At 34.7% G+C, this 11,577-nt stretch overlaps 1 protein-coding gene across 2 annotated transcripts; it reads right to left on the bottom strand.

Annotated features, from left to right (window-relative positions):
• Positions 1–7,174: 7,174 nt before the first annotated feature.
• LOC107821429 (protein SUPPRESSOR OF GENE SILENCING 3-like) lies at positions 7,175–10,001 on the bottom strand. 2 transcript variants are annotated; one of them, XM_075234035.1, is made up of 2 exons: positions 9,834–10,001; positions 7,175–9,126 (listed from the first exon to the last, which is right to left on the bottom strand). In XM_075234035.1, the coding sequence occupies exon 2, from the start codon at positions 9,091–9,093 to the stop codon at positions 7,321–7,323; it is 1,773 nt and encodes a 590-aa protein (XP_075090136.1). In that variant the 5' UTR covers positions 9,094–9,126; positions 9,834–10,001; the 3' UTR covers positions 7,175–7,320. The 2 variants fall into 2 exon arrangements, with proteins under 2 accessions (XP_075090136.1, XP_075090135.1); XM_075234034.1 differs by having other exon boundaries at positions 9,829–10,000.
• Between the last annotated feature and the right edge of the window lie 1,576 nt (positions 10,002–11,577).

Below are 11,577 nucleotides of genomic sequence, written 5' to 3'. Positions count from 1 at the left end.
TGTATTTAAACATGATTAAAGTAGTTTATTTGTGAATTAATCCATATATTGATTAGAGAATTGGGAGTTTTTATCAAAAATATTTCTAAAGAGTATAATTGGATTTTGAACATTGATTCGGAGTCGGAGTTGGATGAAATTAGTATGGTTGGACTCGTATTCGAATGGGTTATTGGAAGTTGTACATTTTGTCGGGTTCCGAGGTGTGTATCCATGTTGACCTTTTGGTTGACTTTGAGTTTTTGATTAAAGATTCCACTTTTATCTCTTGGGTTTGTTTCATAAGGCATTATTTGATATTTTTGAGTTGCTTTTGGCTAATTTTGAGGCATTCAAAGGTTGATTCACACGAGATGGTATTTCTAGAGTAATGTTTGGCTTGCTCGGTATTTAATTTGGCTTGTTCGAGGTAGGTAACATATATAAACTTGAACTTGAGTGTAAATATCCTTGGGAACTATGATATTTGAGATGGGTTAGGGTGACGCACGTGCTAGGTGATAGGTGCAAGTGTGTCCACCGAGGTTTTCATGATCCGGATAGTTCTTAGGCTATTATATGCCTTGTTTTGCTATCATGCTTCTTTGATATCATGTTTTCTCCATTTATACGACTATGTTAGACATTATTCATCTAGAAATCATGCCTAGACTACCTGCTCAATTGTTTGAGACATGATAGGGCTATTTTTTCCATGTTGAGCTATTTACCTTAGCCGTCGTCACACTGTACAGTCATGATAGTCACGTTCGTATGTTATATCTCTGTCTCTATGCACTTTTGATATGCTATCACACATGTTATTGGTGTCCTTGTACATGACACGAGTTTGAACTTTATTGTGGCATATTATGATATTTTGTGTTATATTATTGGATTGTGTTTGATGATGTCTGCATATTGAGACTTGAGCGGATTGATGATTGATATGGGCCATAGAACCGTATTGATATGGATATATGGATCGGGTTGCACGCCGCAATAGTTATATTGATATTGAGGTGACGCATATGCCAGGTCCCACATTGGGCTAAGCTGTACTGATTTGAGGCTACGCGTGTACCAATCCCCATTATTTGGGCTATGTGATTATGATTAGCGCTTGGGTAGGATCCGCCCCTCCGGAGTCTGACATACCAGCAGTAGGCGCAGACACAGTGTTATATACACATGCTCGATGATGGGCAATTATGTCAGGTACCCGTATAGTGCTAAGTGTGATTATTTGATGGATCTACGGTGATACTATTGATTTGACGTATATTTATTGTGTGTGATCAAATAGGTCATTTGAGCCAGGCACATAGAGTGTGCTAAGACTGTATGAACTTAGTGATTTCACTGTGAGACTGATTAGTTGACATGTATATTTGACATGTAGGCATAGAGATGTACCTTTCTCATGCTAGATGGTGATATGACATTTGATTACTTGACACGTATATTTGATATATAGGCATAGAGATGTATCTTCCTCATACTACACAGTGATATGACATTTGATAACTTGACATGTATATTTGACATGTAGGCATAGAGATGCATTTCTCTCATGCTAACTGGTAAATGAAAAGTCCTATCTGATGTTGTAATTGGGAAAAAAACACAATTTTTTTATAAACTCGTGTTTAATTGATTTCAGTGGTAAGGTTTTGACTTGGACTATTACACTTGAAAAGCATGTTTACTTTTCCGTATCTGTGAACGAATTGAGCATTACATCTCTTGAGTTATATACCTTTACTATTTTTACTATATTGTTATGAATTATTATTGGCTATTGGTGATGGATACTGACCTTCTTACGAGCTCGTCACTGCTTTCAACGTGAGGTTAGGTTTGTTACTTATTGAGTACATGGAGTTGGTTGTACTCATACTATACTCTGCGTGCAGATCTTGAAGCTGATGTTGTTGTGTATGGCGGGGGCTGGCATTGAAGATATACCTGCATTCCGGTGATAGTTGCCACTTGTCCTTGGTAGCTTCAGATTTTTGAAATTCGGTTTATGTATATTTCGAACAGATGGTTTATTTATTTCATGCCAACTGCTTAAATTCTAAGTCTTAGAAGCTCATGACTTGTACTACCAATCCATGAGAGTTTGAATAGAAATTCAATCTTTTTCCTCATTTACTCTTATTATTCTCATATGAGTTGTGTTGAATATTACTTGGCTTACCTAGTGGGTTGAGTTATGTGCCATTACGACAGTTGAACTTTGAGTTGTGACAGTGGAGATGCTCAAGAGCAGAAAAAGGTTAAAAAATATGGCAATATTAATTTTTCCTACCCATGCAAAATATTGTCAGTAACTAAATGAAAGTTTAGCTAACGAGGGATATCCTTAAATAAGAGAGATCTTATACTGCCTTCGAAGTCAAATGATCTTAGCCTAGGAGCATTAATTTCAATGATGTTGTTATTAGAAACTCTGATATCCTCCAGCACCAAATGCTAAAGCAACATGCAATGAGAGATTAAACTTCCAAGCAACTCGGAAGAATTTGTAACTTTGCATAGTTTCAGTCTAATTAACTTTATCAAAAGGCTGGTGGAAGAAGCTCTATTAAGCAATTTTCAAAAGTCAGATGCCTCAACTGCAAACATGTGAAAAATAAAGAAGACAATTTGTATGGTTTAAGACATAATGGAAGTCCAAGAACAAGATGCTGAACGCCATTTCTAGAGAGGAAAGATATCAAGTCATCAATCTCGGTACAACCTCTAAAATTAGGAATGTAGAGGGTAAACTTTGTAAGAGGTCCTGCATGAAGTATCAAAATATTGGAGATAATCTTGATAATTTTACTTGTACGGAATATTATACCCTCTTTAGTTGCCCAAACAATTTTATCAAGTGTCAACACCGGAAGTCTGCACCAATTATACCTTCATTTCTTCGATAAGATATTTGTCGTCACAGTATCCTTAAAAGGCAAATGCATAAGAATATATTATAGCACATCAAACTCCAGTAGCCTAAATAAGCTTAATAGTTTTTCCCGACAATTTGGAGGGAGCCTTGGAGAAACGGTAAAGTTTTCTCCGTATAACCTATAAGTCACGGGTTCGAGTCATGGAGCCACTAATGCTTGCATCATGTAGGCTGCCTACATCACACCCTCTTGGGATAGGACCCTACCTCGGATCATACGTGAAGGCGGGATGACCTTTCGCCCCACAATTTGCATAACCCTAACTCCCTAAGCATAGCTGGCAAAAAATCATGTCATATTCAACATAACTAATTGAATCGAATGAATAATAGAACGCTAATTTGCAATTACAGAGCGCGTGCACATCGATCTTACTTTACAAGAAAAGAGTTAGGCTTTCTCTTCTCTATGGTTGTGCTCAAGCCTTCAATAAGTATTTAGAGCTTTTCAATCATCTCAGTCAATATATCCAACACAAAATTTATTTCAATATTATGATTTTATTATTTCAATTTTACAAGTTATCATTCTTTCTTTTTTATTTCAGCAAGAACACATAATCCCCCAATGCTCAAGAATTTTTCTTACGTTCATTGTCATTATAAAAGCAGTCTTTTATTAAAAATTTACTGATTGCAAAAATGTACATTAGAAAGTCCTTTTTCATCTGAAATGACTTTCGAATGAGCGATGATTTGCTGTCGAAATTATTCACGACCACTATTTTTTCAACGGTTTATTTCTGCGCTGGTAATTTGTTGAAATTCTGGGATTTCCAACAGATATGACCGTCAGGATTCTGCATAATTTTAATTGTGTGTATTTTAATGAATATGAAAATAATTTAAGTTCACTAATAAAATAAAAAATTAAAGCGCCAGAGTATTAAGTTATTGAAGAGATCTCATTCCCAAAACTAGCAGATAAGAGGGCAGGGGCGGCCTGACCTAGCACTTGTTTTGGGCCCCCAAAAATTTAAGCGCCCCAAAATTACTATTTTTCTATATACAGTAGTATAGTATTTATATAATTATCTCTTATTATTGATAAATTTATTTCTTTATTGTCATGTTAATTTTTAATAACTCGATTTATTCCTCTAATTAATATAACTAAAATAGTTATTTGTCAATCTTATTTTATTTTTTTACTTAATTGTATTTCTCTATTCATTAGTTGGTCACGTAACTATATCTAACAATCTAACTTATTATTTATTTTTCTTACATAAATTATACCCTCTCTGTCCCAATTTATATAAAAGTGTTTGACTAGACATGTAGTTTATGAAATAAATAAATGCTTTTGAAACTTGTAATCTTAAATAAATCATAGAAATTTGTGAGCTAGAAATTATCTCATTAATGGTAAAAAGAAAAATCTAAAGTTGAATTGTTACCAAATATAGAAAGGGACTTACTAAAAAAAATGAGTCACTTAAGTTGGGACGGAGGAAGTATGTTTTCTGAGTTCTCTCATTTAAGTTGTGATGCAATCAACGTTAAATTTATTTAATTTTCTGTACTCTATAAAATTAAGTTCTCATTTTTTTTAATTACACATCCTCACTTGTCTAATTATATATATATATAAGGCCTCTTATTAAGGATTTACTTTATTCCCCGGATGATGTTGGCCCGCACCTAATAAGAGGTCTTCAAATTTAGGAAGAAAAGGAAGGAGCTTTTTCAGTTTGAAAAAAGTCAAAAGAGACAACATTGTTAATTATTTGTAGAAATTTAATCATGCAAAAGTTCATATGTATATGTTTGCTTAGAAAAGAGTATTTCCAAGCGAGAGGAGCTATACATAATATACCTATAACAAGAAGAAAATTCTACGAGAAAGTCTCACAAAGTAACCTCCTATAGCCAATAGAATAGAGTAAAAAAGAATCTCAAAGATAAAAGTGCTCAAAATTGTTATTACGGAGTATTATTTTTTAACAAATCAATTTGACTATATCCGTTTAAACGTTAGTTTCAATCTTTTTTCCCTATGTATATAAAGAGTCCTAAACCTAAAAAGAATTAAAAATCTTCTTTTAGTTTTTGGATGCCTTGTTATTATTTCTTGTGTTGCCTTCACTAATGTAGAGTTAATAATTTACAAGCATAATGTATAATTTCTTAAATTTTAGTGATCACGCATAAATTAACCTGGCAAAGTTTGTATATTTTTGTTTCTTTGCCGGGGAATTAATCTGGAAACCAAAAAGAAAAAATCATATCAATTTGATACCGCAAGTACTATCAGTACGTAAAATTTAAACGCGATAGGATTTACTAATTGGAAAATCTGAACAAAGTGAATTCCTTAGTTATGATGTACACTCTTGGTAATATCTCACATTTTCTCTGTAAAGTCTGAATTGGCTTTTTTTTTAACAGTGAGAATGATGATCAATCAGCTGGTGAAGATATTTCAAAAGCTTACCAAAGTGTAAGTGTATGCTCATGTGAATTATATTATAGGTCTATTTAACCCGATACTGCAAAAAAAATAAAAATAAAAAATAAAATATATATATATATATATATATTCTGTTAAGGTTAAGCTACTTTAATTCTATCAACAAATACAGAAGCACAGTTTGAGATGTGGAAGAAGCCTTATAGCTTGTTTGGCCAAGCTAGAAAAATCAGTTTATTTTGAGAAGTGCTTTTACTCAAAAGTGTTTTTTTTCAAAAGTATTTTTTGTGAGAATCAGTTTGTGTTTGGTTAATTTATTTGAAAGCACTTCTCAGAAGCAATTAGTGTTTGACCAAGCTTTTAAAAACTGATTCTAAGCGTATTTTTTTCAAAAAAATGCTTTTGGAAAGAAACTACTTTTTTCTGCTTCTACAAAACTGCTTCTGCTTCTACTCAAAAGTACTTTTTTTCCTCAAAAAATTTGGCCAAACACTTCGACTTTGGAAAAAAAACACTTTTAAAAAAAAAAAATGCTTTTGACTTGGAGAAGCTCGACAAAACAGGCTATTAAATTTAAGAGAGTTGAAAGCAACTCTCTTTGAAACTTAACCATATTTCAATCAAAAATCTTCAACCAACTACCTTTTTCTTTTCAACTGTACTTTAGATACATTGGTTCATTTTCTTGAAAAACAGAAAAAATTAGTTTTTCATATCTTTTGTCATAGTACTTGTTATTCTTTCCTTATCTATTGTTTTCACCCTTGCAGGAGAATGATGATGCTTTAAAAGCAAAGATAGACTCCGGTCTTTGTCAAATTCTAATGGATTATTATCTATATTGAGTGAAGACTAATCCAAAGCCATTAAATCAAAACTAAAGGTATGAAGGATAATACACAACAAAACTTAATAAAAATAACAAAGAAGAACAATGACAGTTGCAGGCCAAATTTGCATTTGTGCTAAAGTTAACCGGAAGAATACATTATGGCATGAAAAACAGAATAGACTCAATAAGAAAAATGAGATTAAATAGATAATATAATAAATATCACAGTGAGTAATAACTGCATCAAATCTCCATTGAGATTCTTGAGAAAGGGCTTCGGGCTTGGCATAGGGAAATGACCCAAGTACAGAATTAACACACAGCAACCCAGAAAATCACTTTGAACTAAACAGCCATATATAAATTCATGATCATGTCGTAAGTCTTAACTTCCTTGAGGTGATTTCCGTTTGGCCATAATTTTTTTTTTTCGGAATTAGTGTTTGCTCATGAAAATTTCAAATTTCACTTGAAGTTGAATTTCGGAATTTTTTAAAAAATTAAAAAACTCCAAAAAGTTATTTTTCAAAATTCACTTCAAATCAATCACAAAAATTCAAAAATAGCTCCAAATTGTATTCATGTTCAAACACAACTCTAATTTTCAAATACCATTTTTACTTGATTTGTTTTTCACTTTTCTGTGGAATTTCACAATTTTTATGTCCAAACGCCCACTAAATATCACATATGAGAAATGTTCCAGTTCAAGGGATTCTAGAGCAGATGTACCATCAAGAAGGGGGCAGCAGGAAAGCAAACTTTCAAAATAGTTGTTTGCATAGTCAATGCCAATAAGTATTACGTAATAGGTAAAGATTTCGAAAGCCTTTAAACTCTACTGGTGGCTAAAGAACAAAATTGAGAAGCGTGAAGTCCAGAGAGAAGAACGAAGGAGGCAATTTATGACAATGATGTGTATAAACCTTCTTGTAAATTAAGGTTAATTCCTTGATTTTTTTGCAAGATAAATACATTATCCATTTGTTCACACAAGGAACTGCAGTTGAAGCATTATAAGGAATTTATAACAGTAATTTAGCCAAAACACTCTGTGAAACTAAATTTACCAAGAGCTAGATAAAACAGTACAGAAATGAGAAATAGGCCAGATCAGAAGCACATATTACTATAGGGTCAAATGGCATCACTGCTCTTAACCTGCTCAGATTGCTTTGGTGAGCACTCCCTCCTAAGCTTGGCCAGTTCGAGGTCCAATTTCTTCTCTAGTGCAACCGCCTCTTCCAAGTATTGCAGCCAGTATTTGTGTCTCAAGGCAGCTAGCTTATCTTCATGATCCTCAGACGAGGAAGTAGTTGCATTAGATTGATAGATCATCTCACGCTGTTCCTGCTGTATCTTTTCAAACTTGTCCTCCTCAGCAGTCCTGACGTCGTAAATCATTTTCAACTGATCGTTGAAAAACTTCTCTACATACTCCATCTCTTCCTTGTTCCCTTCATGGTGCATCTTAGTTCTCAGTCTGACAATCTTGTTCTCTTCGACTAACTGACGGAGCTTTTCACTTACCAGTTTTAAAGACTCTTCAGAAGCCTTAGCCCGCTTTTGGTGCTTAGCAGCTTTGTTCTTGTACCATATGAGCTGTTGATTATCCTCCGACATCTGCATCGCTGGATTCCCAACAGTTTCTTGATATGACCGAATCTCGAACTTCAGCCTTGATTTCCCACGTGAATGCCGATTAAAGTTGTCCATGTCTCTTTTCTCTGTCATGTAACCATAAAGCTTACGTTTGCCCCCTGGATAAAAGAGATCTGGATTGTGTTCCCATGCATCTCTATCTCTTCCTTTTGCAGAAAACTGCTCACTGAGACGTAGAGCCTCCATGTATCCCACGACATTGGCCTCAAAAATCAATACACTCATACCACGATGGCCTTGTGGACCATATGAACTGCGTGCATCCTTAACAGCAGCATAAGAGCTGAAATAATCATGCAACTCCTGATTTCCCATTCCAATCCACTTGTCATTTTCATCTTTTTCAAGCACCGTGTTCATGATAATCACCGTCGGTGGCCACACAATTTCCTTATCTTCAAATTCTCCGCCACCCCATCTTCCATACACTTTACCTGGAGGTACAACAGAAGTTCCCCTCTGACGCAGCTCTTCCTCCAAAAGTTGAGCAAGTTGTCTATGTAATTTCATCCTAAATCCTTTCGTTTTTGCGTGGGTCATCACTGACAGTATCCCTGGAAACCACTCAATTGCACCCGGACCACCTTTGCATGCAGGGCAGTGCCACTGTCGTTCCAAATCATTAATCTCGGTGACATCCAAACTGTCAAGACATTTGAAAAGGTTCTTGAACCAAGGACTTTCCTTGCGTGCCTCGTGACTCATTTCATTCACATCTAAGTGATCATCAACGTCGTCATCACTAGGAAACTCGTCATCACTGTCATCATCAGGCAAATCCGATTCATTATCCTCCCCATTATGTTCACAGGAAGCCTTGACACCATCAGCAACAGGATAATAAGTATCTTGGTCCTCATTGGAACAAGCGACAGATGACCAATCCCAACCATTCTTCAGGGCAGGAGTAACTGCAGCAGGTGTTGGTTTGTAGCATTCTCTGCCAACAGGTTTTCGAGTATTCCTAAAACCCTGTCCCGACGATCCAACAGTATTGTTACACATTCCCAGTTTGGCTTTTGGAGTGGGAAGAATCCCTTGATTCTTCCCAGCATTGCTACTTCCACCCTTGTTCTTGGACTTTCTAGCACACCCTACCCATCCATCTTTTTTATCAGAGTTCAACCCCATATCTTCTACGCCTACATTTATATCATCAACCGTCGGTGTAGTACTTGTTTCACATATAGCTTTCTGCTTTGCTGATGAATTACAAGGCTTCGCAATCCCTTTATTTCTGGAACTCATCTTTGGATGAAACTATAACAATCAGGCTTCTTGCTAGAGAAGGAAGAAGTCCAAACAAAAACAAAAAAAACAGATGAAACAATCATGAGAAATGAAGTATTGACTGAGAATTAATTCCATATATTGCAATATTATAAATCAACAACAACAACAACAAACACGGTGAAATCCCATAAGTGGATCTTAGAAGCATAGTGTGTAGGCATATATTACCCCTACCTTACGAAGGCAGAGAGTGTGTACGAAACTAAAATGTACAGACTTCAGTAGGAAATGACATCCAGATCAAGAAGATAAAGCCTTTATATCTGCAGTTCTTCCATTTGAAAAATAGACAACTTTTTAGTTCACTAAAAAAAGAATGGCTTTTTGGAGGATTTCAATATCAATAAATGAATAATCAGGCTTTATTCATATTCACCTTTCTACTTTCACTCTTATTTACACTTACCAAATTTTTTTGCAATACTATAATAGCCAAAAAGTAGTAATTTTTCCAAAACAAATCTACTTCATTTTAACTCTTAGACTACCACCTTCATCAAGAAACTATGAAACTCCAATTTCACTATAATAATTGTGTTCATAAACTTACGCTCAAAGATAAAGGATCATTTTTGTCATTTTCTCAAAAAAAGGAGTACAAAAAAGCAAATAAGAGCCATTGCTACAGATTACAGAGATTATAAATCATCCAAAAGTGAAAAGGAATTATTAAGAAAAAAAGAAACTTACAAAACCTCAAGACTTGAATCTTGATGATGAATGATCCAAAAGGATAATCTCAGTCTTTCTGTCTCCTTTGGGCAGTAATTTGTTTTTGAAAAGGAAGTACTTTACAGTTCACTTTGGCTGTTGGGCACTAGTAGCCGATAACTAGTAGTACTGTAAAGTGTAAATAAATATCTAGATCAAAATGAAAAAGAGATCAAATTTGGGGTATGGTATGTTGTATATTGCGTCAAACTAATTGGTCAGACAAGTTACCAATCAAGTGGTATCAAGGAATACACCAAAAAGAAAAAAGACAATAGATATTTTTTTGAACGGCACAATACATTTTAAATGTTTGGACATAAAAATAGTAATTTTTGAAAAAGTGTAATATTTGAAATTATGTTTGAACATATAATTCACTTAAAAAATATTGTAATTTTGTGAGTGGCGAAAAAAAATTAAAAATTTTGGAAAACCATTTTTTGTTTTTTAGAAACTCATTTTCGAAAAAAATTCAAAAATTTACAAAATTTCAAATTTCATGGACAAACACATTTTTGAAAAAGAAAATTGATTTTATTTTATTTTATGGACAAACGGGTCCTTAGTGACTTTGAAGTCAATAACATATAGTACTCCATTTGTCTCAAATTATCTGTCATTTTAGAAATGCAAGACAAATTAAATTATACTTTTCTTGTTTTGTCCTTAATAATATTTGTTCTTGAAAATTGAGATAGCACATACAATGAGTAAATATTCAATGAACAAAGATCATATCTTAAGACATAAATAAGGGTAAAATAGTCTAAAAATCCTCCTAATTATTATTTTTGAGGGACGTGTAAAAGAAAAATATGACAGACAATTTGAGGCGCTATTCGTGGTTTTGATGTTGTTTGATATGATTTGAGGCCTCGAGCAGGTCCGCGTTATGTTATGAAACTTGTTGGTATGTTCGGACGGGTTCTTGGGGGCTCCGGGTGTGTTTCGGATGGGCTTCGGGCCATTTCGTCATGTTTTAGAGCTGCTGGTTTTCTGATGCTTCAGGTACTATGCGATCGCGTGTATGCTGTCGTGATCGCGATGTGTTGCGGGAGCTGGGCATGGTTCTTCTTCGTGTTCGCATAGTTGTTTCTGTGTTCGCGATGCATGAGTTGTTTGTAAGTCGTGTTCGCGTCATGGAGATAGCGATCATGTAGTATTGTGGAAGGAGGCAGGCTCGTTGTCTTACTCGTTCGCGGAAGATGTTACGCGTTCGTGCTTCTTTGGTTCGCTGGCCTTCACGATCACACTGTTTTTCTCGTGATCGCGTAGTGCATTTTTTGGGCAATTATTGTTTCCTCTTCACGGTTGTATGTGTATTTCCGCTATCGAGGTGTGCAAATGCCTGGGCAGAATATAAGAACTATATTCCGATGGTTTGGCCATTTTTATCATATCTTGAGTTATAGACCTCGAATTTGAGCTATCTTTTAGGGGTTCTTCACGTGTTGGATTGAGGTAGGTGTTATTTACCCGGATTTGATTTTCTTCCATGATTCCATCTTTGTTTTTATCATTAAATTAGTGGTTTGAGTTGGGGAAAATGAGAATTTTGTGAAAACTTTCAAAAATGTAAAATGATGATTTGAAGGATGAATTAATGTCAGAATTGGATAAATTTGGTATGGTTGGACTCGTATCAAAATGAGTGTTCTGATTTTATGATTTTATCGGGTTTCGAGGTGCGGACCCGGGATTGACTTTTTAGGTTGACTTTTTAGT

This window comes from Nicotiana tabacum, chromosome 17 (assembly GCF_000715075.1).
Source record: "Nicotiana tabacum cultivar K326 chromosome 17, ASM71507v2, whole genome shotgun sequence".
NCBI classification, from domain to species: Eukaryota; Viridiplantae; Streptophyta; class Magnoliopsida; order Solanales; family Solanaceae; genus Nicotiana; species Nicotiana tabacum.
The sequence above is the reverse complement of the archived record's forward strand: the minus strand, read 5'-3'. Positions and strand labels throughout refer to the sequence as shown.